Below are 21,455 nucleotides of genomic sequence, written 5' to 3' on the forward strand. Positions count from 1 at the left end.
CCCCAGGTCCCTCAGCCGCTCCCATCACACTTGTGCTCCAGCCCCTTCCCCAGCTCCGTTCCCTTCTCTCAACTCACTCCAGTAAAATTTCTTATTTTCCCTTGATTCAGATCACACAGCACATCCCTGATATCTTCTATCACATACCCACAGTGTCCCAGGATGCATCAGCTCGAAGGCTTGAGCATCCCAAACAGATAATGTGTTTAGCGAGTTAAATTACTTAGTTCCTTCTACCTCTGCTTTCAGCCCTATAAAGGCATTTATAGGGCACATCTTCAGCCTGTGCAGGAAGGCTAAGCAACCGGCTCTTATGTAGCCGCAGGTGTGCCCTGGTATTTGCAGGAAGATAAATCTCTCCTAGTCACCTCATTTTGCAGCTAAGCTGCCTAGGCCTGTTCCCACAGTCCTGGGATTTAGGTGTGGACCAGTTTTCATCGCAGCTCGAGACTCCCACATTCTCCAAATGCTCCGAAAGCACCAGAATTAAGGAAATACTGAAACACGGGAGCGCACACAGCCGCCACTCCGAGCAATGAATTCATCACCTGCTAACACAGCTGCTGCCTCCCATCCCAACCTGCCGCACCGCCCCAGCACTTCCAATTACAGCCACAATTATTAGGCCAGTGAGGGAAGCCGTTGCCATCCATTCCCAATTGGAAGCATATTTAGCCAAGGTTCAATGCACAGAATTAAAACGGTATTTGGTGCTTATGAGGCCTAATTGTTAGCTTGTAAACATTCAGAGCTTTCATTTATCACATTACCATTTTGTAGAGACCTGGGCCTTGGGAATTAAAAAGAGTATCCTAAGTACCGTCTATTCAGAAATCAATTCCTTGCCTGAGTCTCTGAGTTTCCTCATTTTAGCTTTTTCATATTTCATCAACCTTTTAAAACTACAAGTCAAATAGATTGGAAAAGAATCATTATAATAATATTGCATTTAGTGCCAAAATGTCCTAATGTACTTTGCAAAGTATATTCTGCGTGCGATTATACAGACGTGCACCCGCTGCCTCTGAACAAGCTCGCCTCAGCTTTATTTTTCAAACAACATTAAACAAGGCATTAAAAAGAAATCTATAGCAGACAAACTGATGCTACTCAAATATGTATGAGGGCAAGTCCTCTCCCTAATGACACAAGTTGCAGCCCCTGTATGCAGAATTTTTGGATTGCCCAAATAAGAGGAAGATCTCTCTCTCTCTCTAGTTTTTATCATCTCATAATTCCCTTCATTCTCAAGTAAAACCTGACACCAGGCATTTATTTTAGGTCAGGCCAATGGCTCAAAATTTGACCTCACAACTGAGAGTACTGGAGAAGCACTGTTTTGTCATGGGACTTACTGGAGTACCACTGTAACTTCTTCAGAGGCACAATTATGAGAATCTAATTATTTCATCATGAATTAATTGTGGAGCAAAGAAATCTTACGGAAACAGGAGGGAGAGCAAAAGCCAAAGGTGTTTCTCGCACTCCAGTCTGTCTGCTGCAGGAGCAGAAAGGGACCCTCACCTGAACTACCGAAAACCAAGAATGCCACCAAATACCGTAATAGTCAATGCATGACCTAAGACATCAGATGATAAAGGGATGTTATTAATCCTGTTGCAAGACGACGAGGGATAATGGTTTTAAGCTCAAGGAAGGAGATTCAGGCAAGACATGAGGAAGAAATTTTTGACATTGAGGGTGCTGAGAGCCTGTCCCAGGTTGCCCAGAGAGGTGGTGGATGCCCCATCCCTGGAGACATCCCAGGCCAGGCTGGACGGGGCTCTGAGCAACCTGAGCTGGTGAAGATGTCCCTGCTCATGGCAGGGGTGGCACTGGATGAACTTTGAAGGTCCCTTCCAACCCAAACTATTCTACGATTCTCTGAATATACGATAATGCAGTAAGCTAGCTTTTCTCTAAGTCAACAGGTTGTTGCTCCTCTAAATGGAAGTGTCATTTATCTCTGGCTTTGACTAAGAGAGAACAAACTTCAAAGCCTTTATGTCAAGTGCAAGGCAGACTGAGTGTGCATCTCACTATGGGGCAGATGCTGACCACGATGCTCAGTTCTGGTACCCCAGTCACCCACACCAGGGCACTGGCTGGGGCACCAAACACTGCTGGTACTGGGGTGGGACCTCTGCTGAGTCCTGGAGGTACTTGGGAAGCCATCCAAGGTCCTCCTGCATGCTCAGTCCAGCTGGCTCCGGCCTTCCACCCATTACGGTGTGTGAGGTTTGGCAGAGTTCGGTTCTCTGTAAAACGGCAACTTATGTTACAGGTCAAAGCTCCCCTTACCACCTATCTGAAGATCTGGTACCCTTCACCCTCCAGGCAGCTGTGAGCTGTTTCTTGGGCAGTCCATGAGAAGGTTTTGAATTTCGGGGTTTGGCTGCAGAGATGTGTAAGTATTTCATTTTGTATGGGAGGAGGTGACCTTCGAAACTAACTGGGCAGACAAAGGACCTAAGCAAAAGAGCTAAATAATGCATAGAAGGTTTGACTTTGGCTCAGAGGGAAATTGAATCAACGTACAGTGATATCATCTCAATGAGCTAATCAAGATGATTGCCATATTCTTGATTTAAACAAATACATCAACCAGAATTTCCGGATTCTGAGGTAGATAAAGCACAACTGCTAAGAATCTTTGTAAAGGCTGGTAGTGAATTTTCATGTCAAGTAAAAAAGCAGCAACAACAAGGAAACAAGCAGTCATACAGCATCCTTTGTCTTTGACTTGAGATGCTGAACAACAAGAAGCTGTTCCCCTGGCAGAGTTTCCACATCAGCCTCCTTTGCTGCTGATTATCACTGTCACCGGTTCAACAGGAAGGCAAGTCTTTAATCCAGTTACTGGACAAGCTGAGCTGCATTGCATTCATTAACAGCGAATGTCAAGCCCTCTGTGGAGGCAAAGAAGGTCTATAAAATGCTAAAACCCTCAAAGAAGTCCTAGATAGGCCTTTGGGGACAGGCTAATTACTGCAGGGAGTTAAGTTTTACTCTTAAAAGAAAGGGAAACTGCACAGCATTATATACTGAACTTTCTCAGCGCAGAACGCAATGAAGCAGAATTGTTACAAAAGGCTTTGAGGTAGTATGTGCAACAGGAAGAGCTGTAAGTGCTGTGGGCCAGTCTGTCAGCACCTGAAGAAGGCACCTGGCTCCTTTCCCTACAGAGATGAAGGGACGATGTGCCAGCCCAGCCTGAACCCTTGCAGGACGTGGATTCCCTGCAGATAGACCTCCAGGACTGCATTAATGCATCCCACCTCCAGAGTCACACCAGCATGCCCATATAGAATCACAGAATCGTTTTGGTTGGAAAAGGCCCTCAAGATCTGGAACTGCTGGAGAGAGTCCAGCGCAGGGCAACAAAGATGATGGAGTGGAGCATCTCCCGTGTGAGGAAAGGCTGAGGGAGCTGGGGCTCTTTAGCTTCGAGGAGACTGCGGGGTGACCTTATTAATGTTTATGAATATATAAAGGGTGAGTGTCAGGAGGATGGAGCCAGGCTCTTCTCGGTGACAACCAATGATAGGACAAGAGGTAATGGGTTCAAACCGGAACACAAGAGGTTCCACTTAAATTTGAGAAGAAACTTCTTCTCAGTAAGGGTAACAGAGCCCTGGCCCAGGCTGCCCAGGGAGGTTGTGGAGTCTCCTTCTCTGCAGACATTCAAACCCGCCTGGACACCTTCCTGTGGAACCTCAGCTGGGTGTTCCTGCTCCATGGGGGGACTGCACTGGATGAGCTTTCCAGGTCCCTTCCAACCCCTGACATCCTGGGATTCTGTGATCATAGAGTCCAACCATTAACCCAACACTCTCACTAACCCATGTCCCTAAGAACATCATCTATGTGTCTTTTAAACCCCTCCAAGGATGGTGACTCCACCACTGCCCTGGGCAGCCTGGTCCAATGCCTGATAGCCCTTTCCAGGAAGAAATTGTTCCCAAGATCCAACCTCAACCTCCCCTGGCACAACTTGAGGCCGTTTCCTCTGCTCCTGGTGCTTGTTCCTGGGGAGCAGAGCCCGACCCCCCTGGCTCCAAGCTCCTTTCAGGCAGTTCAGAGATCAGAAGGTCTCCCCTCAGCTCCTGTTCTCCAGCTGAACCCCCCAGGTCCCTCAGCCGCTCCCATCACACTTTTGCTCCAGCCCTTTCCCCAGCTCTGTTCCATTCTCTCAACTCACTCCAGCACCTCAAGGTCTTTCTTGTCATGTGGGGCTATACGTCACAGCTCTTTGCAGCCTTATGATAAAGGCTGAGAAATGTCCTGGTAAGAGCAACAACTGAAAGAGAACCAGATATGCTGGACATGTACAAACACAGTATTGCCGCTCTTGCTATATCTTTGCTCTTTCATGCTGGGTGTCTGGTTATGGTCCTCTGCAGACAGTCAGGTAAAGGTAAATCTTATAAAGATCTTCTTCATGGGCCCACTGGTGCAATGTCAGCTTGCCAGCTTGATTTACGTTTACTCTTTAACTTTTTAAACAGTTGTGTCCAGCCTGCCCTGGCCCATAAACAACTATTATGTGCTGTAAGAAACATTAAGCTTTTCCTCAGAGTCAGATTTGACGTCTTTATTTCCTTGGCCACGAGCAAAACAGAAATATGAGCCTCACCTTCCCCCTCAGCTGGGACTGAAAACTACTCAGAACACCTTCCAGCTGCTCAGGATCACAGAATTTCTCTAAAACACTTAAACTTCCCCAGTGTAGATTTCCTGATGTTCTGATACAGAAACCAATAACCTGAAGGTATCGAACACTGATTTGGTTTATGTCATTTTCTTTGGCTTCTTGGATATCAAAGGACTTAGATTTCATCCTGACATGCTTGCACTCATCCCTGCAGTTTGTGTTTGAATCAGGCAAATCTGGTAAGAATATAACTTTTAAAAGGTATCCAGAGTAATGATCTAAGATACCAAGAAATTTAGAATACAACGATTCTTATGGTTAGTCACTGTAGTCATGTCTTCTTGTCAACTTGAATGTCTTCAGCTTTGATTTCCAGCCCCTTACCCTTCTCAAGCCTTTCTCGACTAGATAAGAGTCCCTCCGTAGGTGGTAGTTTTGTGCTGACACGCTGTGATCTAGACACTTCCCAGTCTTCTTCATGTCAAGATAAATAGATCATGCCTTCTTAGCTTTCCAGCACAAAGCACTTTCTCCCCACAAATGCATTTTTGTAGTGTTTTTCTGCACAGCCTTCAATTTTCACTGTCCTTCATAAACTGCAAATATGAGAACTGGCAGTATTAGTCTCATGAATGGTGTAGAGAGATAAAATTAACTTTCTACTACCCACTACAAGTAGAGGGGGACGTGTAAATGTATTAATTTTGTTTGTTCACCCAAGCAACAAGTTAGACAGACTTGCCATGGAATTACATGTGCACCCTGGCACTAGACTGAATGTATTTCGCTTAAATGAAACCTACTTTCTCAAGCAATCTAAGTATCTTACCTTTATTAATCTTCTCATTTTATTACTTCTGATTATTTTTTTCAGATCATGGATGCAAAACCTTGGTAGAATCAATCCCTGCCAATTCACCTGGAAGGTTAATTGGGTCGTATTGCTGATTGTCTTTTGAGGCCTATCACAGAGCAATTTCTTGAGCCATCATGGACTTTTCATGGCTGAGAAGAAAAGCAGACTGAACTGCTTCCTAAGTCCCCAGTGGATGAGTTAGGATAGGATCAGACAGGACAGGACAGGACAGGACAGGACAGGACAGGACAGGACAGGACAGGACAGGATAGGATAGGATAGGATAGGATAGGATAGGATAGGATAGGATAGGATAGGATAGGATAGGATGTGATAGGATAGGATGAAGTGTGGCAGTCTCTGATTCATCAAGGAAAATTTAGACGGAGTCTATGAACCAGCTTTCTAACAATAACACTAAGATAGATAAATACATTGTTATCACTAGCAATATTTATGAATAACTTACATGACTTTGATAGGATCCATCTGATCAGTTTGTAGACCTCTGCAAGGCAAACATCTGTATCTGAGCTAATCATTCTGGACTACCTTTACAGAAGGAAACTTTGAGAATACATCATGTCTCATCTCATCCTAAAGCTGACATAACTCATAAGAAACTCACCTTGAAAGTGCCTGTTTCTCTCCATTGCCTATCAAGGGAGGCTGAGGTAACCAACTCAGATACAGACTTTTACCCTGTAGTTGTATAAAGTTGCATCAGAATCTGTCAGGAACGGTTAAATAGAGATAACTAATCACAGGTTTGGAGGAGATATCTCTGAAGACACATTCCCAATTCTATTTTCAGTGATGCTGTGCTATCATAGAGTGCTGACTTGCCCTAGTCAAGTTTTCCATAGTCTAACCGCTGGAGAATACTGTCTTCCATTTAGCTCTAAAAAGCTTTCTTATGACTCTTCTGAAGTGCATAAAAGGACCAGAACGATGATGACTTCCACAAATGCTCTATTTTGTTGGATAGCAAGAAATAATGGATTGCTGTTATAAATATCTCCACAGAGTAAGTTAGATTTTAGCTTCTGTCTCATTTTATCTCCTTTACGTTTTCAGTCACACTTTTAAATAAAAGAATATGTTTGAGGTATAAATCTGACCATTATTAGCTGTAATGTTTAGTTTGCTTCACTGTCCATGGCTACATCTGTTTTCAAGCACAGGAACTCCTAGGTTCTTTGCAAAAAGAAAATACCCCCTTGATTTAGTGTGATGGTTCTGACGATATCACAGGCTTCCAATCCTGTAGAGAAAAGCACCCCATCATTCCTCCCTAAAGCTTCCCTCAAGCAAATTCAATGTAAGAGATGGAAGGGTATTACCGTTGATTTACTGAGGAATACCGCCACAGTTATTGCAAGCAGAACATTGATGGAATGCAAATAACCTTTCAAAAGCTTCATCACAGAGTTTCCATCAGTTCTTTTTGAGGCAGGAGTAGTAATAGTGAGCATCAAGCAAAGAAATTTGAAACTGGGCCTGGAACATTTGAAAGAAAGAAGCAAAGCAACTGCATGTCGAACACACGGATATGTGGGTTTAGGCAGCTTTCCTTCCCAGAGTCTCTTCTTATTTTTTAAAAAACATTCCTTTTTCTTTGTAATCTTGGGAACTGTCTATTCTAGCCAAATTGGACTCTTACAATGGGTCTATTATTATGGCAGCTGAACACTTTCATGTAACCATTCAAACCATATGGGAAATTATGCACTAGAAGGAGCATTTCAAAGAGGTTAGACTTGAAAATCAAAATGAAACTAGGGAGGGGAGAGGGTTCTCAACAGCAGGATTAATTTCCAGGCCGTCCTTCAGGATGCCCTTCATTCAGTTATCTGTCTTTTTCCTATTTGATATCAGAAGTCTGTTGTCTTGATGGTATTTATAAGCAGGGAATTGCTGACATTAATACAAAAAAGAAGTACAAATCTTCAAGTCACTGCCATCCCTGGATTTTTCAATGCATTCTGTCTTCTCTCAGCTCAAAAACTCTTTGGGACAGGGATGGTCTTGAACAGTGCTGAGACGATTTTTAAAGCTCAGTGAGGCCAATTACAACAACAGAAACGAAGTAAGCAGTCCATTAATTACAGAATCGTTTTCAGAGCAAGCTGTCATTAGTCATTACCAGGTGTCATTCTACATCAGCCACTTCAAACAAGCTCAAAAAAGACACCGCGACATAGGAAGCAGCTGAAAAGTTGCGAAAAAGGATTTGATGGAACTTTGACACTTCCAAGGCTTTCAAAGCCAAGGAAAATTATCTGACGTGCGGCATAAAACACCAGTTCCTACCATAGTTAAGGAGAACCAGGTGTCCAGATTACTTGGCTGACTTAGAAAAGCTCAGTAGAAACTCTGACTCCTGACTTGTTAGAGTTTATTCAAACACTAACATCTTTACTTCTAGTACAAAGTGTTTGTGTGAGATCAAATGTTCTCTGCTCTGGTCATTTTATTTGGACAATAATTCCGTCCAGGGAATTCAATTCTGTCAACCTTGCATGGTTCAGGGAACACAGAATGAAGTCAGCAGCACAATATTCATAATATACTTACTCATAAAACGTTGTCCAACCATTTTCATTGCTTTTGGTGGCCAGGAGACCGGAGTTGCCGTGGTACGTCATCATGGCCACTTCATGCCCCTGCGTTGTTACGCTCTTGAGTGCACTGTTGGTACCAATTGTCACCCAGTAGACTTGGCCATCGGGCACCACCAGCCAGAGGGGCATTCCCATGGAGTCTCTTCGGATATTCACTAAGTTGCCATTATTGTCAGTGATCAGGGTTATATCTCCATCTCCAGAATAAGTAAAATTGTAAAGATAATCTCCGGTGGTAAGGCTCTGAGTATAAAGGTGCTTACCACTGGTGTCAAACAAGTAGAGCTCCTGGTCTATGGGTGAGGACAACTCATAGAGGTTTTGTGTGTTGAGGAATGGTTTGTTCTTCCGAATAAAGCGGATTCGGATATTTCCAAGATCAGCGACGTACAGCTCCCCATCTGCACACACCGCAAGGGAGGATGGCGCATTGAGTTTGGCATCCTTGGCGTAGCCATCGTCACCTGAGAAGCAGTCGCAGTTCACATCGTTCTTGCAGTCACAGCTGCTTGGCGCACCAGCAACGAGAGAAATTTCTCCATTGGTGGTGACCTGTCTGATGCGGTTGATCTTTTTCTCATCGGTCTCAGCAATATAGAGGATCCCGTTGTGTGAGACAGCCAGGGCTGTGGCAGACTCCAGGGTGGCGTGGATTGCCACCTTGCTAAGGAGAAAATGATCCATGCCTGGCACCTGGCAGTGCATGGGTCTCCCCGCCACAATGCGCACTTGGTGGTTCTCAGAAATCTGTAACACAACGTTGTTGTCCAGCACGTACAGCGAATTATCCATCGGATTGACTGCCAGATCTGTAGGCCATTCGAGACGAACCTTAATGGTAAAACAACACAGGGAAATTGTTATAGCAAGGTCTTTTTTCTCTGTATGATTCCTACAAATCAATTGTCATGATGATGTTTCAACATGGATTAAAGGGAGAAAGGGTAAAAGAAGCCTGGTCTTCTGCTCCACACTGGTGAGACCCCCCTGCAGTGCTGGTCCAGCTCTGGGTCCTCAGCACGGGACACACATGGACCTGCTGGAGAGGGGCCAGAGGAGCCCCAGGAATGATGCGAGGCTGGAACAGTTCTGCTGGGAGGACAGGCTGAGAGAGCTGGGGTGTTCAGCTGGAGAAGAAAGCTCCGGGGAGACCTTAGTGCAGCCTTTCTGGACTTAAAAGGGGCCGATAAGAAAGATGAGGACAGACTTTTAAGCAGGGCCTGTTGTGATAGGACAAGGGTTGATGGTTTTAAACTAAAGGAGGGGAGATACAGGCAAGACATGAGGAGGAAATGTTTTAGGATGAGAGTGGTGAAACCCTGTCCCAGGTTGTCCAGAGAGGTGGTGGATGAACCATCCGTGGAGACATCCCAGGCCAGGCTGGACGGGGCTCTGAGCAACCTGAGCTGGTGAAGATGTCCCTGCTCATGGCAGGGGTGGCACTGGATAAGCTTTGAGGTCCCTTCCAACCCAAAATGTTCTGTGATTCTAAGCACAACTAATTACTACTGCATGATATGGTGGTCATAGAGGACACAACTCTGGTGGGGGTAAGGGGGCTCAGCTCCTGGTCACACAAGGGGCACACACAGTGACACCCACACTTCTCATTGTTGCAGTGGTAGGAGCAGGGTGATGGGCAGAGATAGACCCTCCTCAGCTCTTACTCTGACAGCTTCTCTCTGGTTCTTCACCTCATCATCAAGGGCTATGGGAAGGGCCATCAATGCCCAGGGAATGCAGGAGTAAACAAGAAGACACAAAGATTCAAGTGGGAATTCCCCTCTCCAAACCATCCTATGCTCTTTGAATTTATAGAATCTGGACCTGATTCCCAGGACTGGGAATTTTGTTGTGTGAAATGCTGTGAAATCACTGAAACGAAACAATAATCCTTTTACTAAAGGATTTTCCAGACAAGTGGCCCAACTCCTCTGGGTAAATGGCAAGGAGGAATAGACACAAAACTGGCAGCGGTGTCAGCATGTGTGTATGTCCAAGTTATCACCATCTATTTTGTGCTTGATGCTGCAAAAAATGCAAAATAGCAATTCATAGGAAATTCAGGGAATCCAATTCATAAAATAGTTGTGTCTTCACAGTGGTTTTCACTCTTTTTTTGAGCATAATGGAAGAAGGCGTCCGAATAATAGAGACACCTCACAGTTCTACAGCGCTAATCTGTATACACAAATAAATTGAAAAAATGACTGATAACATCATAAGTCAGTCAAATGTCTCCATTTCTAACTTTACTTCTGCAATACACTGTCTTTTCAAGTGAGTCTGCTCTTTCAGTTGCCAAACCTAAGAAACCTTTACCAATAGAATTGAGTAATTTATTTATTTCTTTAAATGAAGAACCGTAAGGTGTGCATTTTTTAAATTATTTTATTTTACGACAGGTTTATATATGTATATACATACACATAAAGTCAACGTTGTGCTGATGGGAAACAACCAATGCTTAAATGCTTCCATAATGTTGCACCTTCCCTATAGTAGAGGTGTGAAGGGTGACAGGAAACAAATAACTGCGGAGGATGCTCTTGGTCACCTCCAGCCAGGCTTTTCAAGAGATTTTTCAACTAGTTGAAAAGAATAGCTATTCTGGTTGTATATTCCCTTTCTGTCAGTCAGGTAACTCAAAGTTAAAACAAACGGACTTGGTATCTAATGGTGAAATGAGAAGCTGGTCACTCTGCACCATTCTCCCCGCACCCTCATCTGTCACTGTGGTTTTATTTAAAACCAAGAAGAAGAAGAAACCAGGTAGGATCTAGAGGCACATAGGAGATTCATATTTTTAAAGCCTATAGTTGAACAGCTAAGACACAGCCACGCTCTACTTTTCATCATGGAATGTCCTGAGTTGGAAGGGACCCACAAGGATCATCGCGTCCACCTTCTCTCCCTGCATGTGACAACCTCTAAATTCACACCATGAACTGATGCTTCTTTTCATGTTTAAATCGCTTTTCAACATATTTTTTTGAGGAGTGTCAGATGCGAGGTATTTAGTTCATCGTGCCTTTTAATGGCTGGGCTTGTAAAGCTTATTTTCATGGCTAAGCAGTGTGCTGAGCTCTCTCTTTGTGAAACTGCTTTCCTTTTCTCAGCTCCTGGCCTATTTTAACCCTTCCCGTGGTAAAACATTATAGCCTGTGGTTTCCTCTTTAATAATGCATGTCTCCATCCCTTCCAGTGGTCTTTAAGCTCCACGGTCTTGAGTTAGCATCAAGAGCAGAGTTTATTCTGAACTGACTAGGGAATTTTCAGTTTCTTAAAAACCATTCCTTGTCAACATCTGCAGCTAAATATTTAATGTCTTCATGTCCCAAGGAGCCTCAGGGACCTGACAGAAAAGACCCTTCTAGCCACTGTAAATGAAGGAAAGCTACTTCCCAAGCTGAGGGTTTTTTGCCTGGTTCAGCTTGGTTGTTTTTGTTTAATTAAACTTGTCTTCAGTGCATTTGTCCAGAACAGTAGTGGTTAATCTGCCCATCACAGTACAGGTTAATCTAAAAATGGCTCTTCTCATTTTATGAAGAGAAAGAGAGTCTTCAGCTGATAGATTTTAGGTCACCTCAGAAGTGTTTGAGAACATAAGCCACATAACCTGCAAGAAAATAATTTTTGAAGCCTAAATACACAATGGTAACTGCCCCTGAAATTCAGTTAAAGAAAAAAATCTAAGCCTGTAAGATGAGAAACATACTACAAGATGGCCTTTAATCAGCAGAATTTGCTTCTATAGAAGGCACAAGAGCTTTTAAACTCATAATTTTAGCTTGTTCATGAATTGCGGACAGTGGGAACCAGTTGCAAAGAAGCAAGAATAATCTTCTCAAATTAGAGGGGAAAAAAACAAGAACAGATTTCATATGGGAGCATGGAAATTATCTGGGTAGTTACAAAAAGGAAAGCCAATTGACATCCATCGTGGCTGAATAACAGTACTTAGCCCTCCAGCTATGATCTATATTTTCATGGGCGAGGGCAACGTTCCTGTAGCCAGACAAACAACAAGGGCCACGAAGGTTTCAGAGGACACTGTCTCTAATCTGGCATGATCTGACAGGTTGGCCAGTGCCCTGCAAAATCGAGTGCTGGGCTGTCACAGATTCCTCTTCTGTGCCATCCAGAAGCAAAGCAATCATCAAACTGAGATTTCTCTTTATCTTTTCTTTTTTCCTTCTCTCCACCTTTAAGCAGCAGGACTTAAAAGCCCAGCGTGATGGTAGCTGCAACCAATTTGCAATCTGATGCGATTCAAGATTCTTGTTTTCCCGCTGTTGCTAATTTTGGCACCACGGCCTCCAATCAGCGTTTCCTAGATGTTAATTTGATTCAGGTCTAAAATTGTGCTGGGCCAAATTAGGATGGGGGAAACAAAGAAAAAATCCCCATGGTTAGCCAAGTTTTTATAACAGAGCATGGCGTATTGTTTAAAAGGAATTTAGACGAGGTTCTGAGGGACATGGTCTAGTGCTAGAGTTAGGTTATGGTTGGACTTGATGGTCCTGACGGTCTCTTCCAACTGAAATGATTCTATGATTCTATATAGTCCTACTAAAATGAGTTCTGCTGCCTGGTCTTTCTAGTTTAAAGCAATTAGTTTATTGATAAATGAGCCTAATGAAACCTGCCTTTCCAGGAATCTGTGTCTCCTAGCGTATTGGGAGCTCTGAAAGGAGTCTCTTCTGTGATGGGAACATCTCTAAAACCTCCCTCTCCATTCCTGAATTAGGTCAGTTAGATCTTTCCTTCAGTTTTTATAGGATCTTTCCTTTTGACTCAGTCATTTTCATACAATAAAATACGTAGAGATGTAATTGCCCTGGAGCCCTTACCTCTTTGTCAAACCCGGGGAGGCACACAGACATGCAGGTAGGGTGAAGGCATAGGCTCCTATTCTGTAGAAACCCAGCCAAAACACTGTCTTACCTGAGAAATGTCCATGACAGAGTCACAGCTGAGAGGCCGAGCAGAAGTCAAGTCATTGGAACCCAACACAGTTGAGATGATCCCATTCTGATCAATCCGCCTGATCATAGTGCCATCCACAAAGTAAATCAGCCCAAACTTGTCCACGGTGATGCCTGGGGAGGAGAAAAAGCCAGATGGTCAGAAGGTAACAGTGACCTGACAGTTATGAGATGAATAGAAGATGATGTCTGGTTCATGGAAGACTGAGACCACTGGTTTGGAGAGGAGCAATATATTTTACGGCATTCAAAAGGGATGAGATAAGGGTTGGACATGTGGGAGTCCTGGTTATTAGGAGCTTTGAACTGGCACCATTCCACAGAAGGCACTTCCAGCTGGCACATGAAGTAATTTAGAAACCCCTGCTCAGTTCTGGAAAAGGGCATGGCATTCCGTGAACTGCTGAAAGAAGAATATTTTCTAATAACTACGTGTCTTGCATGTTCAGAAACATGGTCTTACTGCTCATGGTATGAATATTAAACCGTGCACATGAAAATGTTGCACTGGTGGATCTTTCAGAAATATCAATGAAAAAGGCTGCGAAAGATCCATCGAGTCAATCAAATTCCAGATGAATAATGCGGAAGGGATTTTCCTAGGATCATCCTACTAATCTATAGCATTTCACCTGTTTCTGAACTCTGCTAGGGGATTCATTTCATTGTCCAAACGTCCTTTGTAGACATACTCCTGTCAGTGGATTTGACATAAGCCGACAATAATTATAGACGGCTGATTCTTGTTTCCTCACTGTCAGATACGTGCCATTTCGCTTCCCCCTAAACATCATTTCTCAAGTATTCGTTATGTTAGCACAGCTTCCTTTAATCCTCTTTATGCCAGGCTAGCTATACTCTGCATCTTCCATCAGAGGATTCCATAGTGCTTTACACTTACTAATTAGACCTCACAGTCTGTGAGTGTGATCATCCTAATTTTACATATCGGGAAAAAAAAAACAGATAAAGCAGTTTTCACAAGGTCACAGAGAAAGCCCATGACTAAGGCAGTAATAAGAAGTTAAGGGCCCCATTCACCTCTCTTTTATGCTAGTACAGATTAAAAATAACTCTACAGATACTAATAGAGTCATCCATCTCATCCATACTCTACGGTGGCAGAATGCTGCACAGCATGATATTTGAGACACTAAAAGAACGTAAAGGAGTAGTAAAAGAATGTAGTCATCTGTAACACCCTTTTCTAGGCAAGTGAAAATTCTGCTTGGAAAATATGGATATTAGGATCTCCCTCTTTGGTTTCTTTTGCTTGGCAATCACTTGGCAAAAAGTAGACTTTTGCATTGTGCATTCAAGTGACTATATGGAGTTTTTCCAATCAGTGGAGAGAAATACCTATTTCTAGGGTGCAATTCATCTCACCCTAAAGCAGATATCCATAAGAGATTATACGAATCCTGCTAGAAACACCTTTTCCTCCCCGTTTACTATAAAAGGAGAATACAACAAGCATCTCCAAAGGAAACATTTATACTGTAGATGGATTAAATTAGTGAGATGAATCCTCACTAGAATGTTTTTTTGGCTGTCATCATAGTGACAGAAATGATGGAAAATCTGCTTGGGATAGAAACCTTTGAGAATGTTTCTGAGAAGCTACCAGATCTTGTGTTTCTCCAAAACTCTGTTTTACAGCCAAATCCCCTTGTTTGAAACACTTACCCTCAGTCCTCATCCACTGTGAGCTCTGCTGTGAAGTACAGATGCAGCAGTTCACAGATCAAAACTAGTAGTTTTTCACGTAGCAGGGACTAAGCCCCTGATTGCTTCGGCAATTAAAATCATGGCCTTCAGCCAGCGTTGTCGCTATTGCATGGGCTGGAAGCCATGGAGGTGGATGATATGTGGCAAAGCAGAAATCCACAGAAGATAACCTAGCCTGCAAGTAATGGCAGGAAAACCTCAAGAATTGGGTGAGAGAAAGAACAAACGTCTCCGTTGAGCTGAGGTAAAGGACGGGATTCAGGCAGGGCTGTAAACTAGACTCAAAGTCAATTAGGAGTCAGGGAACTGAAGTTTCAGATCACTGAGTTGAATGGGAGCTGTGTGTTTTTGCTAGGAGGTAAAAACAGCATTTCCCTAGTTGTTCGCAGCATCTCCCTGCCTGAAGGGCATCATTTTGACCTGGATTGGGTATTTGACCATCAGAGCAGCGAGGTTTCAGAATATCCTCTAGGGAAGTGAGGAAAAAAATTACTTGCTCCTTTTAAGATGAAGTTCATTAATTTTGGAGGGGATTATATGACAGCTTTGCTGAGATAATGGATGACAAGACTAAATGACCCAAAAGATTGCTTCTAGTCCTACATTTCAGTACCTGTGTTTAATTCATGCCAAAACACGACTGATCTTTGCAGAACCATGGAACAAGACCTTCGAAGAGGAGCAGCAGGTACCTGTTGCACATCTGAACGCTACGGGAGAAGCCACAGCAGTGGTGGCTGTTTATTCTTGCTATACAATGGGAACACAGCAGTTGGATCTCAGCACTTTATCAAAAGCTGCAGAGGGATCTGGTGGTATAAGCATCAATATCTCACTGGCATCCATGGCTTTCTGGAGGTTGTCTTCACCTGTCATGAGACCTGTCAGCATTTTGTCATGTTCAATGACTTGTCCAAGATATTTGCACATGTCACCTGTCACTGGCATCTGCTGTTGAAGGTTACTGCTCCTCTAATTATTTTGCCCACCAAACGGCAAGTTCTTTAATGTTTGTTTGTGTTTGCTTGACAACCAGGAGCACAATTGAGCCCTTTAAGCGATATGGTAGACGTGTTTTTTTCTTTGGAAGAGGTATAATAGAAGGTTTAGTTGATCTTAATTGGCTTTTGTCAAGCACAAGAGCCTCTTACCCATTCCTAGGTTCACAAGGAGTATTTTTCAAGGTGCCTGTCCATTAGTCTGTGTGACAGGCCAAAAGCCAGTGGAGGGTGGCAGGCTGGATAATGTGATTTTAAATGAGGCAGAATTTGCTCTCTTAGCGAGTTCTATATGCATTGGATTGGACTTATCAGCAGCATACGCTGACAGTCGCTCACGGTGTTCAGTGCTGAGGTCTGATGGCTGGTCTGATTAACCAGTTACAGTAATAACAACCTGTACATACTTTGGCTCTCAACCCGGCTCTGATCAGTTGATAGAGCACAACTTTATTTCAAATTCCAGCTTAGACAAAGAGCTTGCACACCCGAATAAGTTAAACTGGGACAACAAAGTTACCACTTATCACCCTGCTCCAGGGCAACAGCATGTGCATGTGTTCCTATCACAGGGCACTTCTCTGCTTATCTCTCTTTCACGGAGGCTGAGCACTCTCAATTGCCTCGCATTTCCTCGGATGCTCTGCAGGGTAACAGAGTTTTCAGTCTGTCAAAGCCCTAAATTCCCATTTGCACATGCCCTTCACACGGCAACTGCTCCAATCCCTTCCTGACTTCAGCTGATAGTCTTGGAATCAAATCTAATTGCAGAGAGGAGTCCTGCTTTCCAACAAAGTGTCTTTGGATGGATGACTGCTGTGGAGAGGGAAGGAAACATCTCACAGGTTCTTTGTGGCAGATTGTAGAGGTGAGATCATGTTTCCTTTCTGATAATGGCACAGATCCAGTGCTGGGAGGTGGCTCCTGCAAACGGGCACAGAAATGGGTAATTCATGTCACGCGTGCAAAGCCAAAGGCCTTGGCTTGCTCTGGCAGAAGGATCTTCTCATGTTTCCATAGGAACATAAGGGAATTAAAGATTTTCAACACACAGCTCGAAGTTCAATCTCACAGTTATTGAGAGAAAACATCTGCTGCCACTACCCAGGTAGTGTTGCAGATCCCAGCTTTAAGCTCTGAGATATGAAATACGTCGGTTATGAAATGACGCTGGCTCCTCTTGGATAGGCAGAGAACCCATAAGAAACAAGGGCTTGTAGCTCCGTGTGCATCACACCAGTGAGTTGTGCTGATGGAAAGCTGTGACGTGATGACATTTGCTTGAAATGTCAGGACCTTGTAGCATGAGGAGGTGACAGCACCACATTCCGCTGCAAATAGCTACTGGGACGTGGTGGTTTTGTTCTAGAAGACGAGCCGCTAAAAGTTATCACGTCGCAGGTGTACCTCTACTTAGGAGAAAAAGGGGGAAAAAAACCTTTTAAGTACAAAAATAGGTGCTAAAGGAATCCAAATTTGAACCTTTCTTGTATGGCTCGATGCTGAATGACTGAGTGATAAAATGGCAGATGAAAATCAATGTCAATAAATACAGAGGAATTCATGAGGGAAAGAGCAAGTCTAACTACCCATATGCAACGGCAACCTGTAAAATGGTTCACAGGAAAAAAAGATTTCAGAAATCCTGTGAAAAGTTTTCGGTGACCACCTGCGGTGGTCAAGGGGGGAGATGGAAGACAGGAGTGGATTAGGAAAGGCACAGATAGAAGAGCAGAAAACGCTGTTCTGACCTCGAAAAGACCATGTGGCTAAACAAACTGTGGAAATTATTAGCACAGGATATCTGGAAGGACAAAACTAGGTGTTCAGGGAGGTTTCTAGAGCAATTGATGGTGGCATCTAAGCACAGGTGTAGGTGCAGCCTCTTCAGAAAGTGGCCCAAATGTCGATGACTACAATCTGGAGTGTTAGCAGGGAGAGATCACTCTGTCGTTGCCCCTTACTCTGCGTGTCTTTTCTGGCCACAGTAACGGACAAGATATTTTGTTCAATCGGCCTCTGGTCTTCCCTGAAATGGCTCTTGCATTATAATTTGAACAATAAAAATGTTAACAGATTGTGGAGGTTTGAGTTTCTTCCATTGAACTCACGAACACTTAGTGAAAAACCAAGATTTTGTTTACACATTCAGCAGGACACAGTGAAAGAACCAATCTGTCCCCAAATTAATTACTTCATTTTGCATTGTTTTTGTGGTGCTAAACGAATCAGGTGCCCACTCCCCACCACGTCCCTCCTGAGACCTTCTTCCTATTGTGTCAGACTTGTCACTGCAGTCTCTCTTAATTGCAGGCTCCTTGGTAATTCATCTGCCACAACATTTTCCTGAGCAGAACCACTGGTGACTACTCAGATGAAGACAAAAGCTCTGACAAGCTGGAGTTTTAATTTTTCTTTAGGTTGCTTGTAGAAGAGGATCATTATTAGCAGATGATAATTAGAAAGCGGTAACACTTTAATTTGCAAGGATATATCAAAATTCATTAGCATCTGAAAGCTTTGCTGTGCTCTGTGGTAAAAGAATTGGAAGAATCAGACAGGTTGCTAATAGCTATGGTAAATATCCTGCCCAAACAACTGTCACCACTATTGTAACCTGGTCTACCTGTTCTCTGTCTCCATAGTCCACTTTCATCAGAGAAGCCAAAGACAAGGGAAAGGTCAAACATCTGGAGTGGGTTTTATCCCTCCTAATGGCTTGTCTAAGCTGATCATCTAAAGGGAGTTCTCTCTCCTTCAATGGAGAGAGACAAGAACCTCTATCCAGAAGGTGCTTCAGAGAAATGGACGGAAAGGACAAGATGTAATGGTTTTAAACTAAAAGAGGGCATATTTAGATTGGATATGAGGATCTCCCATCCCTGGATACATTCCAGGCCAGGCTGGACAAGGCTCTGAGCAACCTGATCTGGGTGAAGATGTCCCTGCTCATGGCAGGGGTTGGACTGGGCGAGCTTGGAAGGTCCTTCCAACCTAAACCATCCTGTGATTCCATGAATCTATAGGAAATTATCCACTCTGAACTCATGGGAGGTGAGATGGGAACTGGAAGTGATCAAAACTGTGAGAAAAAGGCTTCTGCTCAGAAAGTGGAGAACCATTCTGAACAGTGTTTGCTGTGCTGGGGACCTCACCCTTCAGGCTGTTGTCCTCAGGAGGGGATCAGCACTCCCAGAATGTGGTTTGTCCCACCTTGGACACAAGCACTGAATGAACCAACTTCAGGGTACCAGTTTCTTTTCATTGAGAACAGAGCCAAAAATCTATGTGGGCCAGATGCTTGAGTGGTCCAACAGGCTTAAGGTAGATGTTGACACCTCATGACTGATTCTCCAGTCCACTGTTTCCCTACAGGGAAACAGTGAACAGCCTGAGGACTGCAGGACACTCATACAATAAACTATTGTTATTTTGAACTATTATGAAGTACAATCATGTGAGGGAAGAGCATTTGCTGGATTTTTCTGGTAGCATGAACCTCTGTGAAAGTATAAACAATGCTGTGTGAGTTTTCACTGTTAATCATTTATTGAGGTGAATGAGAAGTGACTCACACCTGCCAAAGCTTTTGTCTCAACGGCCTTTGCAAATTCAGGCTAGAACCAGATCATGGAACGCTGTTTACGGACTTTCCATCGGCAGTGAGGGCTTTCTGGATTATTATTTTCCTGTTGCCTTTTTTGCTTCATGTCATTTCCTCTTTCACCCTCAATTTACTTCTATTTTGTGAAATTTTGGAGCTGTGAGGAATGAATGCATACATTTTGTCGTTACATGATTGAGGAGGAAGAACGGCCTCCTGAGAGCTTGAATTGCCAACAAGAAGGATTTCAGTGCTGAAAGCTTTGAACTCCAGAGCTCTGTTTCCCATAGAAAAGCAGAAAATTAAGTCATCTAAAACTTGCAACATCCACCCATGGAGGGAAACGAATAATATTTTTCTTATTTTGTACAAGGGAGAACAGAGGTTCAACAGAAGTTGTGGGTTGGGTTTTGTTTTCACTGTTTGAACATCAAAATCATAGAATCATAGAATCACAGAATGTCAGGGGTTGGAAGGGACCTGGAAAGCTCATCCAGTGCAATCCCCCATGGAGCAGGAACACCCAGCTGAGGTTCCACAGGAAGGTGTCCAGGCGGGTTTGAATGTCTGCAGAGAAGGAGACTCCACAACCTCCCTGGGCAGCCTGGGCCAGGCTCTGGCACCCTCACTGAGAAGAAGTTTCTTCTCAAATTTAAGTGGAACCTCTTATGTTCCAGCTTAAACCCATTACCCCTTGTCCTACCATTGTTTGTCACCGAGAAGAGCCTGGCTCCATCCTCGTGACACCCACCCTTTGTATATTTGTAAACATTGATAAGGTCACCCCTCAGTCTCCTCCAAGCTAAAGAGCCCCAGCTCCCTCAGCCTTTCCTCACACGGGAGATGCTCCACTCCCTTCAGGATCTTTGTTGCCCTGCGCTGAGGGGCCCAGAACAGGACACAATATTCCAGATGTGGTCTCCCCAGGGCAGAGTAGAGGGGCAGGAGAACCTCTTTGACCTACTGACCACCCCCTTTCTAATCCAGCCCAGGTACCATTGGCCTCCATGGCCACAAGGGCCCAGTGCTGGCTCATGGTCATCTTAAAATGATGAAGAAAATTGGATTACAGGTTTCTGGGTTCCCTGATCTCATGATTCATCTGCTGGACTCCCTGAATCTCTCTGCCCAAGTCACTTAATTTTCTTTTCACTCAGCCCTCTCGTTTCAGCGAGACAATTTTGCCACTACAACCTGACCACAGGTAGCTGTTCCCTTTCTATTTCTGTGCCTCTGGCAATAATTTATCCCAATATAATGTTGCCCTCATGGGAGTCTGGAGTGCTTGGAAACCATGCTGGGCCCTTTGAATGCGACGAGGGTAGCAGTTTGGCTTTCAGTGCTTTTTGGCAAAAAAACAGGTCTCCCAAGGTATATTTTTCTGCAGCCTGCCAGGAAACAACCACCCAGCATGTAACAACAAAAATAATTCGTATGAGCTGACACAAAAGGTCACTAAATCAGTTTGGGTTTCTTGGATTCGGTAACAATAATGTCATCTCTGTGTCAAGAAAAATAACTTCCTGAGAAGTCTGGCCAAGAAGAGAAACAACAGCTCAACTCAGCTGTCTTCATCTTGCCCCCTCTTTGTGAAATAACTTGTTAAGGGATTCCCAGGTTTTGCTGAGAGGTTGCTTTACAGAAAGGTTGAGATAGGCTTGGAAGTTGCTGTGGTGAGGAAGGAGAGAGCGCACACTCCCAGATGCAAGGAAAAAGGAAACCTAGAGCACATTGATGCTGAAGCTAAGAATGTATAAATAACTCCTCAAATCCTAACAGCTGGGCAAGAATCACAGAACAATTTGGGTTGGAAGGGACCTTCAAAGCTCATCCAGTGCCACCCCTGCCATGAGCAGGGACATCTTCACCAGCTCAGGTTGCTCAGAGCCCCGTCCAGCCTGGCCTGGGATGTCTGCAGGGATGGTTCATCCACCACCTCTCTGGCCAACCTGGGACAGGCTCTCACCACCCTCATTCTTCCTCATGTCTGGCATGAATCTCCT

The 21,455-nt window shown here is 43.9% G+C and overlaps 1 protein-coding gene across 12 annotated transcripts in view; it reads right to left on the reverse strand.

Moving 5' to 3' along the window:
- TENM4 (teneurin transmembrane protein 4) overlaps positions 1–21,455 on the reverse strand; it is a 1,673,798-nt gene that overhangs the window by 38,842 nt on the left and 1,613,501 nt on the right. For all 12 annotated transcript variants that reach the window (XM_071817725.1, XM_071817645.1, XM_071817681.1 and 9 more), the window contains 2 exons: positions 13,082–13,236; positions 8,088–8,965 (listed from right to left, as the gene is read on the reverse strand). In XM_071817725.1, coding sequence (XP_071673826.1) covers positions 8,088–8,965; positions 13,082–13,236 — 1,033 coding nt within the window. The remainder of the gene's footprint in view (positions 1–8,087; positions 8,966–13,081; positions 13,237–21,455) is intronic.

Source organism: Patagioenas fasciata, chromosome 1 (genome assembly GCF_037038585.1).
Source record: "Patagioenas fasciata isolate bPatFas1 chromosome 1, bPatFas1.hap1, whole genome shotgun sequence".
In the NCBI taxonomy this organism is placed as follows: Eukaryota; Metazoa; Chordata; class Aves; order Columbiformes; family Columbidae; genus Patagioenas; species Patagioenas fasciata.